Genomic DNA, 25,334 nt, shown 5'->3' with positions numbered 1-25,334 from the left:
TGAGATCTTATGAAAGTTTAATTTCAGTACAAATGTGCCAGAAAAATAAAGCACAATCATCTAGATTCAAGTCTTGCTGGTTACAGTGATTATGCAACAAGTGAATAGCCAATAAAATAAAAAGCCAATATAATGGGCTCCAGCAGAATTTCAGACATTATCTTTATGGGTGTTGCAAGAGAAAGATAATATTTACAAACAAAACGTCACAGGAGTTTTGGGAAAGCTGCAGTCTCATTGAATCCTTACAGAGAAGAAGCCTGGACTCACCAGTGACTTTTCCTTTCATAAACCACAGAGAGGGGTATGCCAAATAGTAAAACTTTCTCAGAATTGTAAGGCATGGCCCTATTTAAGTCGTCCCTCACCCAGCTCCCAGAAGAATCAAGATGCTATGAAGAGCACTCTTCAGTAAACACATATTGTATGTTTCTGAAATGCAGGCTGCTGAATTGTAAGTTCACATACAACAAGGAGAAGGGCAAGCACCTATGGACTGGTGCAGACAAGCGCATTCACTGCTATGTCCAACTTCTCTCACAAACATCAGATCTTCTGGCAGTAAAGGAACTAGTTAACATTTCTGGTCTCTCACTGCAAAAAGGCTTGGTAATGAAGAACACCAACCTGGTGTTAAAAGACCAGTCAAAGCAAGTTCAGCAACACTGTGTGAGAATCCCAAAATATTCTGTCTTTGAGCAAAGAAGCAATAATGGAAACAAGTCAATGAAGAGAAACTACCAACACAACCATTCAGTAAAGAGACAACCAAGGAACTAAGAGATCTGTAGTAGAAGCAGAAGGCTATAGAGATGGTAGAACTTTGTTAAAAAGCATGAAATATGGATGCAGGTCAGCCCAGTATTATCTGAATGTAGTTGTACACAGGCCAGAAGGAAAACCTCTTGACAATGACAAACTGGCCTGGGGAAGAAGTGAGGATTTAGACAGAAAGAGAAGCTCCACTGTTGTTAAGAGTCTGTAAGAGATGTAGGAAACACCAGGGGTGAAAAACGGAACACCCACATCCAGATGTCTCCTAATTCTGTTAGCCAACTTCTCTTTGGAGGAGCAAACTACATGCACTATGTCACAGCAATAGTGTGAGACACAGTGCTTGCACAGCTTTGAGTTTTAAAATAGAAAGAAGGGGGTGTTAGTATAACTTTCAAGCAACTGATCAATGATAGTATGCAGATTTTTCCAAGTCTGGAAGCACATGACCTGTTGCCATGCACTTTGAGATGTAAGGATGAATACCTCTTTGCACTCCCACCATGTAGCAGGCTAGTGGCCACCATCCAAGCAGCTGTTTTGCTGGTGGCCTCCAAGCTCTGGAATCTGTTACCAATGAACTGTTAAAATCCCTCTCTTCAGGCAAGCCTTTTATTATTAAGATGTTACTTTAATACTAGCTGTCCATTTTTTAATCTGTCACTGTTACAACACTGTATTGTTATTACTGTCATTTTATCAATAACATTTATTTTTCTGGAAGGGTAACCTGCTTTCACAACTATTGTTGAAAATGAATATACAAATCAGATAAATAGTCGCAAGTCTTGGATCAGCATTAGTTAAAGTGAAAGGCATTTCACCAAACAAAGGCAATGAAAGAAGACTTTAGGACAAACTAAAGTTAGCAACTAGTGGTCAAAGTTGCTTCCTTTGTCAGGGTCAGAATCCTCAAGATAACTTTGCTGTCTATGCAAGTTCCCAGCCAAAGAAGTTGGTAATCAGTTTTGATAATGTTCTTTTTGGGTAAGATGTCTCAAGTTGAACCCATATGGCATTCTAGCCACTACCTAGACAGATTGTTCTTCTCTTACTTTTCTCACTGCAGGAAGATTGTACTGCAGAAGAAAAGGCAACAGCTGCCTCAGGAAAAAAACTCCCAGGGAATTATTTCATTTAAGAGACAGGGAAGGTTCATTTGATCCAACATATGAGAGGATCACTCATAGAATCATAGAGTTGGAATAGACCACAAGGGCCATCGAGTCCAACCCCCTGCCAAGCAGGAAACACCATCAGAGCACTCCTGACATATGGTTGTCAAGCCTCTGCTTAAAGACCTCCAAAGAAGGAGACTCCACCACACTCCTTGGTAGCAAATTCCACTGTCGAACAGCTCTTACTGTCAGGAAGTTCTTCCTAATGTTTAGGTGGAATCTTCTTTCTTGTAGTTTGGATCCATTGCTCCGTGTCCGCTTCTCTGGAGCAGCAGAAAACAGCCTTTCTCCCTCCTCTATGTGACATCCTTTTATATATTTGAACATCCTTTTATATATTTGAACATGGCTATCATATCACCCCTTAACCTCCTCTTCTCCAGGCTAAACATGCCCAGCTCCCTTAGCCGTTCCTCATAAGGCATCATTTCCAGGCCTTTGACCATTTTGGTTGCCCTCCTCTGGACACGTTCCAGTTTGTCAGACCCTATCTAGCTAAGTAAAAAAAACAGACCCTATCTAGCTAAGTAAAGATCAATGAAGCTAACTTGCTTAGCTATGTCAGTATTTTGCTACGAGGAAGTCTGAAGGGCACAAGGAAGAATCTCTGAAGCAGTAACTATGAGGCTCCTTGTTTAGTACTACAACAGCACTACTGTAGTTGTTAGATCTGGACTGAGAAAAAGAACAAAGCTTTATTAAACTGCTCTACTATTCCTTTACTATTCCTCTACTTTGTTGCAATTAAAAATAACAAAGGTATGGGGAGAATCCTGCAAGGCTTTTTGGCACCAGGATGACAACCTCCTGGTCACTGCCCTATTTGATACAATTGACAAATTGAGTTAAGATCCCATATATAGAGTTGTTAACCTTACAAGTAGGTTGCTACTGTAGAACATTGAAGAAGCTAATTCTCTAAGAACCAAATGTCTGGCAGAAGAAAAATATAAAATCACTGCATTTCCCTTATCATCAAAATTAACATTTGAGGGTTAGAATAATCCTTGAGGGAAATATATCTCTATTCCAGATTGGTGGAAGTTGAGGTGCCAAGGTAACATGTAATATGAATGAGACATCCTGCATAGAATGTCCAAGGCCACATCTACTTGGGCTGGCGCAGATGTAAAATCAGAATATGAGCAGGCCACAGATACGATGTGCTTCCTATCCCCTTATCTACTCTGGAGCCAACTCTCTCTTTCTTCCTTAACCACAGTTAAAGTGTTTTGGTGACACAAACAGTAACTGCAGTTTCCACTTAATAAGGATTTCAAACCCTGTTTGCAACAGCTCTTTTTGAATCCCACCCTCTATGATACATCATCAGAAGAAGAACTATACACTAATTCAGGTTGGTACTGAGGGACATATTGGAAATTTTGCCATTTTTTAAAACAAAAATAAATAAAAGTTATAAATCAGGTCCTAAAGACACAGAAGATGCATGAAGCTTGGGGGTCCGAGCATCCACAAATACTTTAAAAAAAAAATTCTCACACAGCATTTTGTCATTTAGATCTAATCAAATATGATTAGTTGCTTCTGCTATTATAATAAACACTGCTACGAAGCTCTCATGAGGGAAGACTGTTGACTCCCATAACCAGAAATACATTTCTGTGCATCTTTGAAAGCTGATCCCACATAACCTGGCATGTGGTTGGCCATTCCACACACTGGAAATATAGACTAAATGCATAAGATACTCTACTCTTAATTCCACAGAGAATGTCCACTAGCGCAACAGAATGCAAGCAAAGGATAGAATAAAGTGCTTTGGAGTGAAAAGCTTTGTATAGCTGTAGAGCTCTTCATGCCTTAGGGCCATGATTTATTGGAGATAAACCCCAGGCCAGAGGTACAATACACATTACTTAATAAAGGAGAATATTATGCAGGCATAGTCTAAGTGTGCCAGGCACAATCCAACAATCCAACAAGCTTCAAAGAACCCCATAAATGCTTACGTGTTCTCTGAATTTGCACAAACAAGTGCCTCATTTGGCAATCATATGAAGTTGGTAGTGCAGCTCTCTACAAGGAAATGATGTTGTTCAGCAACAATATGGGTGGTAAAACAAGAAAAGTCTCATACTTTCAACATAACCAAATCACATAAGATAGAGTCAAATGCACACTAATAAAATCCAGGCTCACATTTCTTTAAAAACCAGTGCTGACAAACTACCTCCCAATCTCTGCAGCAGCTACAGAAAACTTTTTTTTTACCTTCGACTTGGATTCAGTTTTGGGGGTTCCATCTGCCTTATTGTTCATTTTGGGAGCTGGTGTTAGTTTAACATCCCCGAGTCCCATCATCTCAGGACTTGCAGCCATCCCTAGAGAGTCAAACACCAACATGAAAATGTTTTTCAGCTTGCCATTCAAAAACACAAAGAACTTGGGCAGAAAGACTGGGTACAGCATCTTACCTGCAGAATTATTGGCCATATTCCCACCCATTGGATATGGTGGGCCCTGGGGATTGAGCATGCCAGCCATGCTATTTATTCCTTGGCCATAGGGAGGCCCAGTTCCCATCATTCCTCCTTGGTTAATATGGGGATAACCAGATGGCCTAAAAACAACACAACTATATTAGAAATAGTCAACTGTGTACATTACCAATGAGCACTTGGCTAATAATGTGATTTTTCCTGATTAAATTCCCTACACAAACAGGTAAAGAAATTATCTTTCTCCATAGTGGGCATTCCTTAGTATATCTCTGACTTGCTGGGTGAGTGAAAAAGTGAGACTCAGATCTGGGCTATTGATGCAAGTTCAGCTCTTCTAAGGTTTTGAGGTTGGAGTTCACACACCATTTTGTGTGGGGGTTCCATTCCTGGCGCCCATGTGCATCGGAGGAATGCATTAAAGTGCACCCCACCCCATTCCATCCTCATTTTGCCTTCTTCCAGGTTGAAAAGTACCCACCCATTGGCGACCACATGTCAACTGGACACGCCTAAAATTGGCACAGCCCTCTTCCCCAAGCTTCTCAATACTGTGTATATTGCTCACTGAGTATACATGCTCCAGATGCAACTGAAGCAGAGGCCTTCCCAATACAAGAGGAAAGAAACCCACCCCACTTATTTTATTGTCTCTTCCAGGTAACATTGGACAACCGAAAAATGAATTCCATTATAATCCAACAGAAGACACTACCCACCCCATCTGCCTTCCCTAACCACTGGTTGTCAGTTTGTTTCCAGACCCAAATTAAGGTCTGATGTTAGTACCATATTGGCTGGAATATAAGCCACACTCCCCCCCCCCCCAAATTCTGACCGCGAAAAGTTGAAGTGTGGCTTATATTCGCAACCTTACAAAAATGATCCAGTGTGCAGCTAGAAGCACAGCAAAGTGGTGCCCACTCCGCACGCAGTCCCAAGGCTAGGAAGGGAGAGAGCAGGGAAGGGAAGGGGAAAGGCCGCCGGCAACGCAGCGTGGCTCCCCCACCCCCGCCCAGAATGCAGCCAGGAGCATGAGGCAAACAGTGCCAGGAGCATGGCAAAGTGGTGCCTGCCCCAGGCATTGTCCCCCATCCTCCCCCCAGGGCCAGGAAGGGAGAAAGCACAGAAGGAAGTGGCGTTAGGAGGGTACTGTCTTTTTTCTCTCTTCCCCCCCCCCCCGACTTGTGGCTTATATTTGGTCCAATACGGTATTTAACCATGACTTAGGCCCCAAATGCATCCTTCCCACAAACCCTCTCTGGTGTTAAGATCAGCAGGGGGGCGGGGGGCTTGGTAGTTCTGTGCCCTCAGAAGCCTGGAGGATGGTATCCCGTGAGAGAGGCTCATCTGTGGTAGCCCCTAAATTGTGGAATTTCCTCCCCACAAAGATGTGTCTGGCATCTTCATTATGCAGTTTCTGCTGTAAGATGAAGATATACCTCTTTACTCTGGCCTGCGACACTTGATATTATATATACAGATACAGATGTTTAGTTCCACCTTATTCTTGTGACTGTACTTTGTTTTGGAGTGTTTTGGTAATAATTCAGTGCCAGTATCTGAGACTGCCTTTTCCTTTTCTGTACTGCAAATAGGGTGACTAACAGTATTTTACTCTAGATTTAGGGAAGTCTATTATGACTTATTGAAAGAGGTATTGTTTTAAAGAGCTGAAATTCTAGGAAATTCTGTTTCAGAGGTAAGGGGTCCCCCATGGCTTACCTATTCTGGATTGAGTTGACGGCAGCAGCATGCATAGCAGCAGCAGCAGCAGCAGCTTCTTGTGCTTTCCTGCCACCTGGTGGAGGACACATCCCAGTCCCTACTTGGGGAGGCATGTTTGCCATGTTGGGTCCATAGGGCCTATTCCCCATGGCAGCATGGCTCAATCCTCTCCCTGGAGGAAGCCCAGGATAGGGTGGTACACCAGTTTGACCATGGATCTGACTCCCTGCTCCCATTGGGTTCATGGTTCCTCCCATTCCTGGGCTTGGGTAATTTGCATTGGGCATAGCATTGTAGTTTGGCTGCCTGGGATATCCACCTACAGAGAAAAGGGGAGCATGATCAGTAAGACTAAAGAATATCCTGGCAATTCTTGCATTTGCATCTTGAGCCTGCATATTACAAGGCAAGATAAAAGATGGGAGAATGTTGGCTTCACAAAATAGTGTCCTAATGTTAATCTATTTCACATCAGTACTTTCTTTCTTTCTTTCTTTCTTTCTTTCTTTCTTTCTTTCTCTCTCTCTCTCTCTCTCTCTCTCTCTCTCTCTCTCTCTCTGTCACACACACACACACACACACACACACACACACACACACATCACAGCTACATTGCAATATCAACCACAAAGCAGTACCCACATTATGTGGAATCTTTCCATGCATCATCCCACCAGAGATCTCATGACTAAGTTAATCAGCTAATCATTGTCAAAGGCTGGACTAATCAATAATGATCCAAATATTAAGATGACTAGTTAAGTTACCAAAACTAACTGTATTGGCCAAGTAAAGTATGGGACACTGATGAAAAAATTAAGGGCTATGAAGTGGAGACAAAGTCACACTTAACCCCCCTCCATTTCCCAGAATTTCTAAATGAATACTGTAGCACACATTTTTAAAATCTTCTGTTAAGTGTTTTGTGTTGATACTTAGTTTATGCCTAGGCCCTAGACACTCCCAAATTCAGATTCAGCAATAGTGGCAGAACATGCACACCCTTTTACTTTAATCCAATAAACAACATCCATGATAAAAACTGTAAGCACACACTTCGTAGGTCAAGAAACAAGACTGCTCAAGCTTTCTACCCATGCATCTCATTGTCTTAAGCAGGTGTTCTTTATCCAACCACAGAAACAACACATGTTCACTGCTCATGCATTTTATTTGAAACACAAGTGTAATACTCTCACCTTGAGGCCCGTATTGACCCCCCTGAGGTCCATAACTGCCCATGGAATTTTGTTGGTAAGGTCCCATCCCAGCATGCATCTGTCCTCCAGAAGACTGACGTGGAGATAAGGCTGACCCAGGCTGAGGGGAATTATACTGGGGCATCTGTGGAGTCCTCTGTATGTAACCTAATTAATAATGATTTCAAGGGATATTGTTATAAAAGCAGGCTATGCAGATGGCTACACATTTTAAAAAAATAATTAGTTCTGGAAATCCTAAATTCTTCATAAATGACATGCCTGGTAAAGTTTTCACATTAATAGCTTGAAAACTTCAATGACAAATTCTCACATGGTAATTCCCTAGTCTTATGATAACTGTGGCACAGCACACTCTTATTTTGTAGCTGTCACTTTGAGGAGTTATTTATGATGACTGCTAAGTTATCTGAACCCACTGAGAATAGTGAGAATGGGGTGGCAAAAATAAAAGAAACATGGTACCCTATTTCAATGAATAAATAGAACAAGCAACAGCCAGCTGTACCAGATGCTAATGACAAATTTGCATTGTTCCCACTGATCGCTATAGTTAAGAGGTTACATTTGAGTTTACTATTGGGCACCTTTGCACCTATTTTGGACTCCCAACTCCCATCAACCCCAGACTGTATAACCAATGATTATGAAGATGGGAGTTTGGAAATCGCCAACATCTGGAAGGCATCAGGTTGGGAAAGGCTGTTGTAAGCAATAACCTGAGGTGGAATGGCAAAAGGAAAACAAGTATGGGTGTGTGTGTGTCTGTATCTAGCATAATTTGGAGAATGATGCAAACCGCACCATGGCAAAACTAATTTTGTCACAAAAGCATTATGTATGTTTCTAGTTCACATTCCATATTAAGGACTGTCCCAATTCCCTACTCTAATTTGTAAATCACCAGTTACACCTTTCATGGAAGATTATCATGTAAAAGCTAGGCATGTGCATCAGGACTGATCCGTGAACCACTGAGATGTTTGCTATATACAAGAAGCCAGGCAAAACAGCGCAACTCATTGCACACATGCACACACCTCTATCAGGAGTTATGGTTGACTGATTCATGGAGGGATGCAAGATGCTGTCTGATTGGCCACTAGGTGGTCGAGGTGGCATCTGGTTACCTGCACAACAAAGGAAAAATAGATGGTGAAGAACCGGATTTCACCCCACTCCCCATTAAAGCAGCTCAAAAAAGACAAACCTGAAAGTGGTACAAAGAGTGGCAGGGCCAGAGGGGAAAGTAGGTGGAGCTACAGATGTGGCTCTTACCTCTGTAGAGTTACCCCCAAAGTACAGATTTCTATACCCACCACATACTTCATCTAGTTAAGCAAGCAATATTAACATAGTTGAAGAACTCATTTCAGCCAGGCAAAAGCATTCAAGGAAGCCCCAAAGAAGGCCCAGTGCAGAATGTGGCCTCGGGAGAGTCCCATGTACCAGACAGAGGCTCCTAGAGGTTTGCATTCAGCCAGGCCTGAGGTTCCCCACCCCACTTATTAAGAAAGAGATTTATGGCTCATAGCTTGCTTTATCCCTTAAATATGAAAGCATGTAATAAAATGTATTTTATTTATCCATAAATAATTTTTATTCTCGTTCAGAAACAGTGAACCAAACAGGAGAGATAATGAAGTAGACCAAAGTCACCCAGGACATGGGTTCTGAACTCATGTCTCTACCCCATATTTATTTGTAATGTATTGCTAACATGATATTCCACCTTTCCTCTACATTGTTCTATACCACCACCACCCTGACTACTGTTCTTCCTCACAATAACCCTGTGAGGTAGGTTAGGCTGCAAAATAATGAGCTCACTGACCCAAGGTCACCCAGTGAGCTACATGGCTGAATATGGATTTGAACCTGGAGTTCCTCACTCCCAGTCAGACACTCTAACCACCTTCCTAAAATAAGCAGTTTGTTAAAACTAAGAAAGTTGTGCCTGTAAAAAAGGAAGTTTTACCTGGTACTGCAGCAGGAGACAGTGGGCCAGAGCGTGACTGAGCAACACTAGCAGGAGATCCAACTGGTGAAGGGGAAGGTCCTCTGATGCCTGGCAAGTGAGGAGAGGTATGTGGAGAGAAAGGAGACTGAGCAGGGTTACTCTGCTCTCCTTGACTGCTAGAAATCCCTGATGTGCTTACGCCAGGACTCAGTGCTCCTTCTGTACCCATGGGCAGATCGTCTATTGAACCAGAGAGATCCTATAGAGACACACAAAGGAAAGCATGTCACAAGTAGAAGAGAGAGAATGCTACTATACATATATCTACTACAGAATTTATGGGATTTTTCCTTTAGACGAAGACTTAGGCTGCTATCAATAAGGAAGGCTGCAACATAGTTCCAGGTAGAAATAAATCCTTTAGATAAGCAATTCCTACAGTTGCAACAGTGACTTATGTGCTACCAAGTGGAACTGGAAATTGTCTGACTGTAACCAGGAGTGATGTAATTTTGAAAATCTTGGACTACCCTCAAAGGGTGCAAGAGGAGATGCTAGAGTCCATCATGCCCAACATCTCAATGAAACAAACCTAGTGGCATCCTAAAAATAAAGGCAGTATTTCCTGATTCCCAGTTTTGACTAGCCTTTTGTCAATCTAGTGTTCTCCAGATTTTTTGGACTACAACTCCCAACAGCCTCAGCAAGCACAGATGCAGTCCAAGACACCTGGAGTTGTAGTAAAAAATACCCTAAGTCCAAAAGATCTAGAGGCCACCAACTTGACACTGAAAGATCTCATCTTTCATAAGTCAACTTACAGCCATTATACTGCTTTTTACAGCATTACTTACCAACAAGTATGTCTTATGAGCAATAGTACGTCCTGTTAATGTTCAATTTTTACAACTTATTTCTATCAAATCTTACAACTGAAGCCCCCTAGATTCTTGTCCTAAGTTCCCTACTTGTACTTTGCTTCATCACACCATACTATGTGCAAGGTAATGATAATGTCTCCAGTCTCTTCATCCTGCACAAATGACTCTATAAAGCAAGGCATGCCAATTCAGTTTTGTTTTCAGTTCTATATGAATATCTCTGCTGTGATGGGTTGACCAGAATGACACAAAACATTTGCGTGATCCACTGGTAGACAGAACCATCTTATTTTCATTATATTATCTTGCTTCTCAGGATTCATGCATTTTGGCAGCAAGGACTTCATGATGCACTTGAACCACCCATTTTTAATCAATGCACCACAATGAGAATACATAAGCAGGAGAGGGAATGATATGTCTGGCTGCCTTGTTGAAGCGCTCTGGTTGAAGGAAAGAGTTATACAGAGCTTTTATTCATTATTTGTTAAAAAGAGCCAACTGAACTCATTATGTGAGAAATTGAGGTTAAGTTTGTAGACAACCTATGGAGCTTGTATGCTATGGGTAGACATGAAGTGCAGAGTACTCTACTGATCACGGCTACCCCAAGGTAATGCTTTGTTTCTTGAGAAAGCTGAAGGACTAGTACAGAGAACAGGAGGTGGGAGCAGGGCTTAGAAGGAAAAGGAGAACTGGGCTGTCCAAGTGTCCATGCTGAACTCTCAGAAGACATTTAAGCAGCCTAACTGATGGCTTCTTGCCTATCTCTGCTACAGAAACACATACTCTGAAAGTATGAAAGAAAGCAATTCAGTGTTGTCTAATTCCAAAACACACAAGCAGCTTCCATCACAAATTACACAGAGTAAAATAATACTGAATTAGCTAACAAAATCCTATGCAATCTCCAGTATCTACACTTCAGATCTTTGCAAATACAGTACAACAAGGCTCTGACTATTAGTTAAAAGGAGGAGAAATGAGTGGTGGCCCTACAAGATACCTAAATTTCACTTAATTGGGGGTCATGCTTGAATACTGACTGATCAAACAACTAATGAGTCTAGCAGGCATGTGATGGGAGAAGCGCATCAGAACGAAGCAATACACTGCTCTTCATTGCAATCCATTAAGACAGTTTGGGTGCCACAACAGAATATTTGTTACAGCCATTTGCGTGCAGATCACTTCCTGCAAGACTATGAATGTTATGTTTCTCCAAGGAAAGTACTTGTAATGAAAGATGGGATTGTTCATAAAATTCCTATAAACAGACCTTTTATGAGATCCTATGATCTCTCTACTGATGAGCACATGTATGGTGGAAAACAATGCTCTCAGTCTAAACTGAGAAAGCTAAACTTGAAAGCAATATTCAGTCTAGCTTTAGACTCTTAAATGCTCAACAACATTGGTCTGAAATTATTAAACTGAAGTCAATTTTATAGTATTTCTTAATGGTAAAGGCCTTGTGGCAATTTCATAGTACACAAGGAATTCTACAGTATTTCTTTGGGCCTGCTAATTAATCAGTTAGTTGTTATTCCAATCCAAAGCCCCTGTGGTTGTGCTCCATTTAAAAAGGGCACCAAGGTCTGTCTGAACTGGTCATGAACTGGTGATCTGATTCCAGGGCAGAATTCAGTCTTGTGTCACCACCCAGCTTTAGCTAAAGGAGAGGACATCAGGGAGACAAATAACAATAATGATAAAAGAACTCCATCGCACTGCAAACTGTGGTAGAGTCAGAGTAAAACCACACAGCTCAGTGCATCTTTCATATGAAAGGCCCACTGAGCTGAATGGGAAGTTGCATACGTGAGATCCCAAGTATCACCTAGCTGAATCTGACTGTATCTGCCTTCTCCAACCTGGTGCTTTTCTTAGGTTTTGCACTACAACTCTAACTAGTCACAGTCAAGAAGGCCGATGGTCAGGGATAACGGAAGTTATAGTCCAGCTACAGTCTTATTTCCAGTTCTGGATGGTTTGTCAGCTACAGCCCCTTTTGGACAGATTGACTTTAGACACTCTACACTGGGCTGCCCTTGAATATAACTTCTTAATCCTTGTTCTAAAACAATGACATTGGTCACCAGTTCATTTCTGTGCCCAATTCAATGTGCTCATGCTAATGCGTAAGGCCTTAAACAACCTAGACCCCAAATATGTGTGAGACTGCCTCCTTCCCTACAGATCTTATCAGGTCAGGAGAGTGGGCTCTGGGACCTTCTGGATTAGGACAGATAATAAATTTGATTATGATGATGATAACAATCATCACTTCACTCTCACACACGTTTGCAGAAATTGTTAAGCAACAGTGCCACAAAACCAAGGCAGGGTTTCATACACAAACTTAACAGAATCAAACACATTAGCTATAAACTCAGAATATACACTTTTGACCTAGGAAGAATAAACAGAAACTCACCAATACAATTTAAAATCTTTGAGACCTGAACACACACACACACACACACACACACACACACACTGTATGTTACTTTAAACTCCACTTGCAACATTTAATACTGATTTATTTTTTGAAGGAGGTTCTACTCATTTACATGCTCATATAGTGATGACCACAAAGGCCTAACTGTGTATGAAAGACCTGTGTGGAAAAATTGATTAATGGTTTTTTATTTTACACACTTACAAAACTATAGAAGTTATTAAATAGTTACTAGTAGATATTTGGAGACATGAAATTTATGTCTGCCTGAAATTTTACTTTTGGGGGTTATGGGGAGATTTTTTAAAATAAAAATTCAGCTCATTCAAGTAGGGAAATTGTTTTACTGGATCATTTTGAGCTGTGTTCGAAATTAGCCAGGAATGTTTTATGACTGACGTGGATCCAACTGTGACCACCATGTGGAGATCTCAGGATGCCAGGTTAGCGACTGGGGAAAGGAAAATGTCACTTAGAGAATGATTTGAAATATTTTCCTTGAAGCTTAAATTTATTTTGTTCTGGATGGTTTTAGTTGATGTTTTAATGTGTTGTAAACTGCTTTGATATTTGTTCTGCAGAATATAAAGCGGTATAGAAATGATGATGTTGATGATGATTTCAATTGCAAAACACACAAACAAAAAAGCCCCCGGCGGCTAGATATTCCATTGTGGCGACTGTAACCTAGGTTTAAGGTGCCATTTGGAGATTAGTTTATACAGCATATCAAAGCTTCTAACACTGATTTTGAGATCTGACACAGTACTGCTTTATCAAATTTTGCTGGACACCTATCACTCCCAGTCAACATGGCAAACAGTAAGTAATGATGATAACTGTAGCCCACAACATCTGGAGGGCCCCATACTGCTATACAGTGAAAAATATCCCAAAGCTTAAGCTATGTGATTCTTAGGGCCAAGTGCTCAAGGGCTGCTATGGTGAACTGTATTGCACAGATCAGAATATATAGGGTGTGTCTTTTAAAAGAGGCCCCGTGGAACATGTGTACTCTGTATCCACAGGGCCTCTTTTGAAGGACTCACCCTGTATAAGCAGAAATAATCCCTTCCAACCTTTTAAGATCTATGGATGGCTCTTTTTCGGTTACATCTGGAGTTGACACTCTGATTCCCAGAAATATTTTGAGATGCACTAGATAAAAAGTATAGCAAGTTCTGATCCAATAAAATATTTGTTCTGGAACATTTAAGAAGAGGCCCTCCTCTCCCCACAAAACATCTGAAATATGATCTTCAAGGGAGATTTGCAAAGCTTCCTTCTCCTCAACCACCAATTCCTGGTCTGACAAGAACAATAAAAAGACAGGGGTGACAATACCAGGAAATCCCATTTGGATTGCATTCATTTAAGAAAGGTCTGAATAGCAAAACAGAAAGGGAGCCAAGGACATTTTCATTCATCTTAAACAGAAAGCCTATTCACATATTGCCCTGCACTTCCAAGTGCCAGTGTGGTGTAGTGGTTAAGAGCGGTAGTCTGCTAATCTGGGGAACCGGGTTCGCGTCTCCGCTCCTCCAGTTGCAGCTGCTGGGTGACCTTGGGCCAGTCACACTTCCTTGAAGTCTCTCAGCCTCACTCACCTCACAGAGTGTTTGTTGTGGGGGAGGAAGGGAAAGGAGAATGTTAGCCGCTTTGAGACTCCTTAAAGGGAGTGAAAGGCGGGGTATCAAATCCAAACTCTTCTTCTTCTTCTTCTTCCAAACACATGAGTGATGAACTACTTGTATACACCAGCACCTTAACATTCAGGTTGACTGAGACAATGTAAGGGAAACCATTCTGTTTTATAGGAGGGGACTTCTCTGGTGCAGTTACTGCCATAAGCTCAAACCATGTGAGGATCACTTCACACAAGCAGTTATCTGGGTAGATGTGGTGATCATGCCACATGGGTAACATGTGAAATCAGCCCTAAGGGAAATTAATCTATGGACAAAGATGAACTTTCATTGACACTTGGCATCACCAATGCCTCCTCCAGCCGGGCTTTCTATTGAAATCTTGGGAGAGCAGTGATGTTAAAAACTATGGAAATAAGAATATATACAAATGTTGCTTCCTAAGGTTTTTCTTTTAAAATTGCAGGGAACGAACACCGTTTGTGTATGTGTCTGCTGATTAAATAGTTTCCATTTTATGAAGTTTGTGGTCACTTTTAGATTATTAACACCTAGAATGACGTTTCAATTGGGGCCACAAGAGTGTCATAAAAACTTATGGAACCTGTAAATGATAATTGCCATAAAAGTTCAGAAAGAAAATAAAATAAAAGGAGGGGAGGGGAGGGACAATGTATTGCAGGTCATCAGAAGTAGTAAAAGATTTAAATTCAAATATATGTTTCCAGGGAAGTAAACCGGTGGAGCAGTTTAAAGGTCCTTTTACAGAGCAACTCTGAACAATGCTAAACAAAGCACTCTTCCCTCCTTTTCTCAATACAGCCAATAAAGCAAGGGAAAACAGGAGGTGCAAATCAACAGCAGTAACTCTGCCAGCATGAAGGAAATGTCTTGGTCTGGAGAATTTCCTCACGTGTTTCCAATGTGTTTTTTATGCATTTTATTGCTCATCTGCCATGCAGATCAAAAATGTTGGAGGGATTCCAAGTATTTCACACAGAATCTCACACTCCAGGCTGGCTGCAACCCCAAAGCCTCTGTTTCTTCACTTGAAATACTGCCCAGTGTTATTTTGGGATGTGACCTGATAGCGGAAGCCCACAGGGACTCCGAAACTATAACTGTTCCAGCTGCGATTGGTTGCCCAATTCAACCTTATGCCAGCAGGAGTTTGTTCGTGCTGCTGGTGAATAGGGAATCAGCCGCTAACACCACCTTTTCATACCAAAACAAAACTATGGCTGAAATAAAACAGCCCTCAAATGGGAGGGGTAAGTAAGGCTGCCTCAAAGATGAAAATGGAATTCCCAGTACAGCCAAACACAAAAGAGCTAGATAGTTTTGACTCAGAATACACCTGCAGTACTTATTATTCTGAATTAAAGGTGTCAGATTTTGTTAAGAATATTAGACTAATAATATTCTTAGTATCTGGGCTGATTTTTGGCCCCAAGCTGCTTTAACAGTAGAGTTTCTACTCTAACAGCACATATTCCAGTACTATTTTCCCATCTCTGGGCATTACAAAAAGACTCTCAAGGTTCCCAGCACTCTCAATAAGGGATGAATGTGTGCATGCTGTGCCACAACTAATAGGGTCCATTGCAACAGTATCAAATTCATATATTTTTTAAAGTCCAGTTTAAAATGTTAAATACAAAATACTGGTAAATATGTTCATTTTCCCAACTTCTTTATTTTGCACAAACAACATATTTGTTGATTGCTATTTGGGAGTGAGCATCTAAATATGCCTGCTTGCAGCTGCAACCTACTAGCATCTCAGGTCTGTAGACATTACCTATGGGAGAGAGTGGGGTTCAATTTAACTTTACAAATACAACAGGATTCCAAGGAGTAATAAGGTTGTACAGAATTTGGGTTTAATGACCACAAAACACTTCATCCTTGTAAGAATGGATTAGTGCTCACAATTCCTCCTATTATGGCATAGATGTCACTGTACTTTTAACTGCATACTCCAAAAAGTCTTTCTTATGAGATTTTGCAACATGGTGGTAAAGCCTTTGGTAATGACTGGCTAACTTGCTCTATTGTCACACAGGTGGAAAAGGGACAAGGGTCTCCATCTACCATTGGCTAAGCTACTGATAATTATAAAAGAGGAACATAAAGACTTTCACAAAAGGAGAGGGGGAACCACAGGCCTAGGAATATAGGAGAAAGGAGCCTGAAATGAAGGTTTGGATTTGGAAGAGGGAAAGAGAAGGCTGAAGAAATCTGATAGAAAGAAAACTGAGGTAAAATTATATAATGAAACCACCGAACAGGACCTACAAAGTATTCAGATGTCAGAAAAAAATTAGCTACAAGTGTTCCCAAACGGTATAGGATGGTATAGCATAGGTGCTCAGTGGTGCAGAATTAATGACATACGACCCTGACATTTGCACCTATTCAAAACTGTTCCCTCACCTTTTAAGTTATATGGTTCATGCAAGGCAGGTGTTTTTAAGCAGGTTTCTACATTTTCCATGTCCACAGCAAGCTAGCCATCACCCTTTGGAGAGCACAATGAGTGATGCATGATGAAATTTCCTCCAAACCTTAATGCTGTAAAGGTGGACTGAGATCACCCAGGCAGTTGTGCGGCGATTTCCCCTCAGATCCAAACACTGGAGGACAGGCTGGGGGTTGGTTGGCAACTGTGTCAAATACCTTGGGCACACAGAGCCAAAATGGCAAGCACATCTCTCTCATTCCTACTCTGAAGCATAAGAGAAGTGGCAGGGAGCCTCCTTGGCTGCTGTTTGGCAGAGGCACTCTGAAATTGTTCACTGAACAGCAGATAAGACAGCACACTCCCAGGCTCTTTCCTGAAGGAAAGGGTAGTGGTAGGGTTCTCTTCGACAGCTGCTTGGAAGTGAATGGAGCACCACTGCCAAGCATTAGCCAAGCTAGCAGGAAAGGAGGAGGGTGATCCCAATTTCTGGCTTGACTACAAAGGCCAGCCATAACATGCAAACCTATGACTGTATGAAAATGTTTGGAAATGTTTCGTATCAACACTTGGTCACACACTTTCTCTAATGATTCTAGCTCTATTGCATGAGCATAAACTTGCTATGAAGATGATCATGGGTGACTAACATATACTGTTGTGTCCTCCATACATTGCTGAACTATAATAACTCCAACCAGCATTACTGGTTAGGAATAATGGGTACTGTAGCTCTAAAACATATTGAAGTCACAACACTGGCTATCCCTAGAGTAGATCAAGTCAACTTTTTTCATCTATAAGAGGCTATCATACAGAAAAGGACTCCTATTCACAGCAACCAGAGGCTCATCCAATGTTTTCAAATTTTATGTGTTCTTCTTGAGTGCAGGTGTACAAGCATGAGGGCCACTCAGATAGATAACTTGTAAAACACTCTTCAAGTGGAGTTCAGATCAGAAATGTTATGGTTTAAAAATCAGAATCAGCATTTCTATTTGCAAATTAACTGCTGGGGAACTTATTTTTTTATTTTAGGTAGTGGTGGAACTTGGTACAGCCTAAAACATTATTATGTATTACAAATGCAATGATGCTGACTGATATGGGGATGCTTTTTTGTATATTAGATCGAAGGAGGAAATCCAAGATGTATTTTCAAACTGAAATTAATAAAAATAATAGCAATTTTAAAAGCTAAACACTTTTCATAGCTTTAATAAAAAAGGCAAAATTTTGCATCTAGGAGTGGCGTTTGAAAATGAGTACTAGCAATGGTGCCCACCAGCAATTGATTGTACAATCTGTATTATGGTTTTGGCCGATTTCTAACTTCATTTGAAAGAGCTAGTGTTCATAATTATAAAGATACCTGGAACAGCAGAAACAGATGTGAAATGAGGCAGAACACAAAAATATAAACATATCCAAAGTTATTTTTAAGTCATGATTTTCAAGCTCATGCAGGAAAATTATTCTCTAGTTTCAAATGAATAATTTCCAAATTAGAATAAACCTATACTGAGAAGTTTAGTCTTGTATCCACCAAATTTGCTCATCGCAAGAATGATCAAACACAGGTAAAAACTGAGACAGCTTGGGATGATTACTTGTACAAGTGGTACCTCGGTTTATGAACTTAATCCATTCTGGAAGTCCGTTTTTAAACTGAAACTGTTCTTAAACTGAGGCGCACTTTCCCTAATGAGGCCTCCCACCGCTAGTGCCCTTCCACTGTTCAAATTCCGTTCTTAGACCGAGGTAAAGTTTGCAAACCGGGACACTACTTCCGGTTTTGCGGAGTTCGTAAACCGAATCGTTCATAAACAGGACTGTTATTAAACCAAGGTACCACTGTATTGCAAATGATATGGGTGTGTGTGTGCGCGCGTGCAAATTCTCCTTGATCTCTCAGTGGCTTTTGATACCATCAACCATCTGGATCAGATCTGTGGACTGGGAGTTGGGGGCATTGTGTTCCTCTCCTATCTGCAAGACCATTTCCATAAAAGAGCATGTGGGACTCATGCCTAACTCATGAATTGTGAGGTCCCATAGGGTTCTAATCCACCCCCAATAGCTATATGAAGCCTATGGGGGTGGTCATCTGGGGATCTGGTGCTTGGTGTCATCAATACGTGGATGACACCTAGGCTCTGCTTTTTTATTCCATCTAAACCAGATGAAGTTGTATCAGTGCTGAACTGTTTCCTAGATACAATGATGGGCTGGAGGGTTAATAAACTGAAGCTGAATCCTGACAAAATGGAGATGCTCTTGCTAGGTCTTCCCTATATACAAGAACTGGGTGTATGGCCTATTTTCAACAGAGATGGAACCAGCACCGACACTTGAGACACAAACTATGGTTAGTGTGCCAACTGTGGTCATTCGTGGATCAGGATAACTTTGCCACAAGTCCCTGTAGCCTCATGTTTGGATGTCTGTAACACTGTCCCTGAATGAAGTCTGAAGATCACAGCTAGTGCAGAAATGTTGCTGCCTGATGGGTGCTTCTGCCTGTATACTACCAGGTCAAATTCAACATTTTAATGTCAGTATTTAAAGACCTGGCCTTATCCCACACCATCAGTCTCCAACCTTGGGGTCGATTGTGGCAGGGGGCGGTGTTTTGCTCCAACAGTGGTCTTGGTCCACTATACAGTAATATGCTAAGAGAGCTTGCTGGAGTGCCCATTGCTTAAAAGCATATCATGATGGTATGTTTGATGAAAGGCAGTTACAAATAGGAGAAAGGCTTAGGTAAAACAAATATCCATGAAAGCAATATACAAATTATGTAGCTTCAAATTAGTGTTTGTCTTGTACTATTTGTTTTCTTCTATAGTCAGCAATCTGTCTACTTTAATCTATACCTGGTGGCCCCAACATTATGTGTCCGTTAAAAAAGAACAAGGGTTTTCAGTGAGGTCCCTTTTTGTTGTTGGGGTGTTCTATGCTTCTTGGAGGATGTTACTTGCTTTTTTGTCTGTGTTCTATTTGTTTTGTGGTATGTATAGGAGCTTTGGCTGTTTTGGGATTGAGCATCCTCAGTCTTCCTTCTTTGTGTTGGGTATTTTGTGCTGCCCCCAATAATTTCTTAGATTTTCAACTGTGTTTGGGGACCCCTGAACATCATACAACTCCCACTTGCAAAGGCAATTACATCTTTTTCATCTCTTCACAAAAGCTTTTCACATTTTGTACACCAACACTTGTGAGTGTGTAGACACGTATATACAGACTATATCACATGTGCAGTTTCCCAATGTATTCCAATACGAGTTAAGCCACAAACCATGTGCAAGCAAGTATGAAGTTGGTCACATTTTTGAGCTCCTCCTTAAAATATATACAGTTTCCTTTGGAAGTTTTAAAAAAGGATCCTTAGGTTCTGAATGCAAAGTAATAATGCACTGAGAACTCCTTGCCCATTGTGGCAGCATCTCTATCTACTTTATATATGCATTAAATTGCCTGCCTGCCTTCTTTCCTTCCTTCTTTCTTTTAAAAAAGGACACAAATGATAAGGGGCATTTGAATTCAGTTTTTCTTCTTTGATAGGGGGAACTTCATTTCTCCTCCCAATAGGAGTTTACTGCTGCTCTACAGCAGTATATATGATTCAGGTTGGAAACCAGAACATAGACTGTTTTTTAGGCTGAAAAATGAAGCAAAATCTCCTTCTACTCAGGGTTTAAGACAAAACTGTTAAGAGCTGCTTGCTGCATCTGCAGTGCAGGGAAGAAGGGCTTGGAAAGGAGGCTCTGTGGAGGAGGAGTCTGGTGTGTATATGTGTGTGTGTGTGTCGAGAAATTTCACTCCAATTACAAAAATTAACCCATCTAAGCAAGTTATTGTAGGGGGAGAGAGAAAGAACAGGCTCTTCAGCTGTTTGGTGAAACTAGGGACAGAAAAGGGAAGGGAGAAGAGCTGCTGGTTTTACCACACTCCTTCAACTGAAGACCTTGAAAAAGAAAGAGGGGGGAGAGGGAGAGACAGCACTGCTACTGCAGCAGCCATTGATTTTTCAGAGGTCGATACTCCACTCCCACAGATCTGCTCAGTAGGCGCGTTAATCACATCCACTGCTTCTGCTCAACACCATTCCACCTCTCCTCTCCCTTTCCTCCCTCCCCAGTTCTTTTTTTAAAAAAGAAATACCTATTAAAATATATCCTCAAAGCACCAGCAGTAAGTAGAGGCTGATCAGTCTCATGTCCTTTCCCTTCCTTTTTAAAGGGGAACACTAAGCTTGTGGTTGAAGGCTCAAAGTAAAGAGGAAAAAAGCACCATGATTCATGCACTCAACAAGATGTCGCTGGAGGAAAAACCCACCATGCAGGAGAGCCAGTATTATTCTCCTCCTCCTCCTTCTCCTGGGGGAATGCTGGATATGGATCTCTTCCTCAAGCAGCCACCCCCCAAAAGCTTGTTTCTGCTTACCCCTTCAAGGAGCCCTGCATTTAAAAAAGCTGCTTGCAAAATACTGGGCAAGGCAACAAGCAGCAGTGTTGAAAATTCTCAGCTTCCTGGCTCTGTTTTGCCAGGGCTGGTTAAGAATGTGGGGCTGGCACCAGCACCAACTAAGCTGGTTTCTTGTGACATTCTAAGAAAGCCTGCCAAGAGTGACCCTGGTTTTCCCCAACTCAAAGTCACTGTTTGCTACCTCCTGCGGTGGCAACTGCTCTTCCTCTCAAAAGGTTGGAGCTACTGCAACTCACCACAAAGGAAGTAGAGGCTAGCTCAGTCTGGACAGGCTGCTTGAACTACTGTTGTCTGACAACAAGCCTTATGGCACCCTGAAGACTAATGTGGTATAAACTTTCATGGATTACATACAGTCCACTACATCAGATGCACAAAATGTTGGCAAGTTTACATGTGGGGGGGATGTTAGCACAATTAAGTCAAAAGGAAATTAAACGGACTGTTGAAAATTGTGTTAATGCTTAAAACTAAAAATAATGACCATTCATAAAACAGTGTTGATAATACAAAAAGCTTCACATTGATATTTGTGGAATAAAAACCCACTATCTGGATTTGAGGTCACAGGCGACAGAATTGAACTTCTTGATTATCCCACTTTTGGCTGGAAGGTGACTAGGGATCCAGTTGCTTGCTTTTTCCTCCAGGCCTACAGCAACCTCACTATCCCTAATCCATGCACAACTTCTGGGATCAGTCATAATAGCCAGCAGAGAAGGGATTTCTTTTGCAAGGTGATGGAGTGGGGGGAAGAGAGCAACCATGCTCATACTCACAGCAGTATGCACGTCAGGGTCTCACTCACTTCACAGACAGACTTTACCAGTGTTCCCTAACCTGGTGCCCTCCAGGTGTCCCATGGTCAGGGATGCCAGCCTGCCAAATGGGCAGGGATGATGGGAGATGCAGTCCAAAACATTTAAAGGGGAAAAGCATTGGTCTTGGATAAGGCACCTCTCAAACTGAAAGCCACATCCTACCATTCAACGTAGTTTAAATTGCAGGAAAAAACCAATGTCATTTTAGTATAGGAACAAACCACAAAACAAACCTCCTTTCTCAAGAGAATTTCATAGAATCATAGAATCATAGAGTTGGAAGAGACCACAAGGGCCATCGAGTCCAACCCCCTGCCAAGCAGGAAACACCATCAGAGCACTCCTGACATATGGTTGTCAAGCCTCTGCTTAAAGACCTCCAAAGAAGGAGACTCCACCACACTCCTTGGCAGCAAATTCCACTGTCGAACAGCTCTTACTGTCAGGAAGTTCTTCCTAATGTTTAGGTGGAATCTTCTTTCTTGTAGTTTGGATCCATTGCTCCGTGTCCGCTTCTCTGGAGCAGCAGAAAACAGCCTTTCCCCCTCCTCTATGTGACATCCTTTTATATATTTGAACATGGCTATCATATCACCCCTTAACCTCCTCTTCTCCAGGCTAAACATGCCCAGCTCCCTTAGCCGTTCCTCATAAGGCATCATTTCCAGGCCTTTGACCATTTTGGTTGCCCTCCTCTGGACACGTTCCAGTTTGTCAGTGTCCTTCTTGAACTGTGGTGCCCAGAACTGGACACAGTACTCCAGGTGAGGTCTGACCAGAGCAGAATACAGTGGCACTATTACTTCCCTTGATCTAGATGCTATACTCCTATTGATGAGGCCCAGAATTGCATTGGCTTTTTTAGCTGCCGCGTCACACTGTTGGCTCATGTCAAGTTTGTGGTCAACCAAGACTCCTAGATCCTTTTCACATGTACTGCTCTCAAGCCAGGTGTCACCCATCTTGTATTTGTGCCTCTCATTTTTTTTGCCCAAGTGCAATACGTTACATTTCTCCCTGTTAAAATTCATCTTGTTTGTTTTGGCCCAGTTCTCTAATCTGTCAAGGTCGTTTTGAAGTGTGATCCTGTCCTCTGGGGTGTTAGCCACCCCTCCCAGTTTGGTGTCATCTGCAAATTTGATCAGGATGCCCTTGAGTCCATCATCCAAGTCGTTGATAAAGATGTTGAATAAGACCGGGCCCAAGACAGAACCCTGTGGCACCCCACTAGTCACTCTTCTCCAGGATGAAGAGGAACCATTGATGAGCACCCTTTGGGTTCGGTCAGTCAGCCAGTTACAAATCCACTGAGTGGTAGCATAGTCAAGACCGCATTTTACCAGCTTCTTTACAAGAATATCATGGGGCACCTTGTCAAATGCCTTGCTGAAATCAAGGTAGACTACATCCACTGCGTTCCCTTCATCTACCAGGCTTGTAATTCTGTCAAAAAACGAGATCAGGTTAGTCTGACATGACTTATTTTTCAGAAATCCATGCTGACTATTGGTGATCACAGCATTCCTTTCTAGGTGCTCACAGACTGTTTGCTTAATGATCTGCTCCAGAATCTTCCCTGGTATTGATGTCAGACTGACTGGGCGGTAATTATTTGGGTCCTCTCTTTTCCCCTTTTTGAAAATAGGGACAACATTTGCCCTCCTCCAGTCTGCCGGGACTTCGCCTGTTCTCCAGGAATTCTCAAAGATGACTGCCAGTGGTTCTGAAATCACATCTGCCAGTTCTTTTAATACTCTTGGATGCAGTTCATCTGGCCCTGGAGACTTGAATACATCTAGACTAGCCAAGTATTCTTGTACTATCTCCTTAGTTATTCTGGGCTGTGTTTCCTCTGCTGAATCATTTGCTCCAAATTCTTCAGGTCGGGCATTGTTTTCTTTATCGGAGAAGACTGAGGCAAAGAAGGCATTGAGGAGTTCAGCCCTTTCTGTGTCCCCTGTTTGCATTTCACCATCTTCTCCTCTGAGTGACCCCACGGTTTCTTTGTTCTTCCTTTTGCTACGAACATACCCATAAAAGCCTTTTTTGTTGCTTTTAACCTCTCTAGCAAGCCTGAGTTCATTTTGTGCTTTAGCTTTTCTGACTTTGTGTCTACACGTGCTGGCTATTTGTTTGAATTCCTCTTTGGTGGTTTCCCCCCTTTTCCATTTTTTGTACACATCCTTTTTTAATCTTAACTCAGTTAAAAGTTCTTTAGATAGCCACCCTGGCTTCTTTAGGCACCTTCCATGTTTCCGTCTCATTGGTATTGCCTGAAGTTGTGCTTTTACTATCTCCCTCTTAACAAACTCCCAGCCATCTTGAACTCCCTTTCCTTTTAGTATTACTGTCCATGGGATCTCACCCAGCACTTCCCTAAGCTTTATGAAGTCGGCTTTCTTAAAGTCGAGAAATTGAGTCCTAGTATGCTTGGCTGCTCCTTTCCGCTGTATAGTAAACTTCAGAAGAGCATGATCACTCGCGCCTAATGATCCTTCCACTTCTACCCCACTAACCAGGTCATCAACATTGGTTAGGACCAGATCTAAAATGGCTGTTCCTCTTGTTGCTTCTCCCACTTTCTGGACAATGAAGTTGTCTGCAAGGGCAGTGAGGAATCTGTTTGACCTTATGCTCTTGGCTGAGTTTGACATCCAACAAATATCCGGGTAATTGAAGTCCCCCATTACTACTATCTCCCTTCCTTTTGCATGCTTGGCCATCTGTTCCAGGAAGGCATCATCTATGTCCTCCGTTTGGCTTGGGGATCTATAGTAAACTCCCACAATGAGGTCACTGTTATTCTTCTCTCCCTTAATTTTCACCCAAATGCTCTCACTTTGGCTTTGAGGTTCTAAATCTTGGATCTCTTCACAGGTATACACATCCCTGACATATAACGCCACTCCTCCTCCTTTCTTGTCTGGTCTGTTTCTTTGAAATAGATTGTATCCCTCCATTATTACATTCCAATCGTGGGATTTATCCCACCAGGTTTCAGTGATTCCTATTATGTCATATTTAGTTTGCTGTACCAGGAGCTCAAGCTCATCTTGTTTATTTCCCATGCTTTGTGCATTAGTGTACAGACATTGAAGTCCATTAATCATTCCCCCGTGTCTCTTATTTAAGGATTTTCTCCTCCCACCACTAGGTCTGCATGCTCTTTGCTCCATTCGGTCTATGACATTTGGATGATCATCTTCATCAATTGATAGACTCCTACCTTCAGGAGCACTGTCTCCCTCCCCCAC

At 41.8% G+C, this 25,334-nt stretch overlaps 1 protein-coding gene across 3 annotated transcripts in view; it reads right to left on the bottom strand.

Annotated features, from left to right (window-relative positions):
- ARID1A (AT-rich interaction domain 1A) overlaps positions 1 to 25,334 on the bottom strand; it is a 97,528-nt gene that overhangs the window by 18,716 nt on the left and 53,478 nt on the right. For all 3 annotated transcript variants that reach the window (XM_077931991.1, XM_028738750.2, XM_077931992.1), the window contains exons 5-10: positions 9,341 to 9,581; positions 8,403 to 8,492; positions 7,342 to 7,509; positions 6,140 to 6,461; positions 4,391 to 4,536; positions 4,188 to 4,297 (exon numbers count right to left, since the gene is read on the bottom strand). In XM_077931991.1, coding sequence (XP_077788117.1) covers positions 4,188 to 4,297; positions 4,391 to 4,536; positions 6,140 to 6,461; positions 7,342 to 7,509; positions 8,403 to 8,492; positions 9,341 to 9,581 — 1,077 coding nt within the window. The remainder of the gene's footprint in view (positions 1 to 4,187; positions 4,298 to 4,390; positions 4,537 to 6,139; positions 6,462 to 7,341; positions 7,510 to 8,402; positions 8,493 to 9,340; positions 9,582 to 25,334) is intronic.

The sequence above is a fragment of the Podarcis muralis genome, chromosome 7 (assembly GCF_964188315.1).
Source record: "Podarcis muralis chromosome 7, rPodMur119.hap1.1, whole genome shotgun sequence".
NCBI classification, from domain to species: domain Eukaryota; kingdom Metazoa; phylum Chordata; class Lepidosauria; order Squamata; family Lacertidae; genus Podarcis; species Podarcis muralis.
The sequence above is the reverse complement of the archived record's forward strand: the minus strand, read 5'-3'. Positions and strand labels throughout refer to the sequence as shown.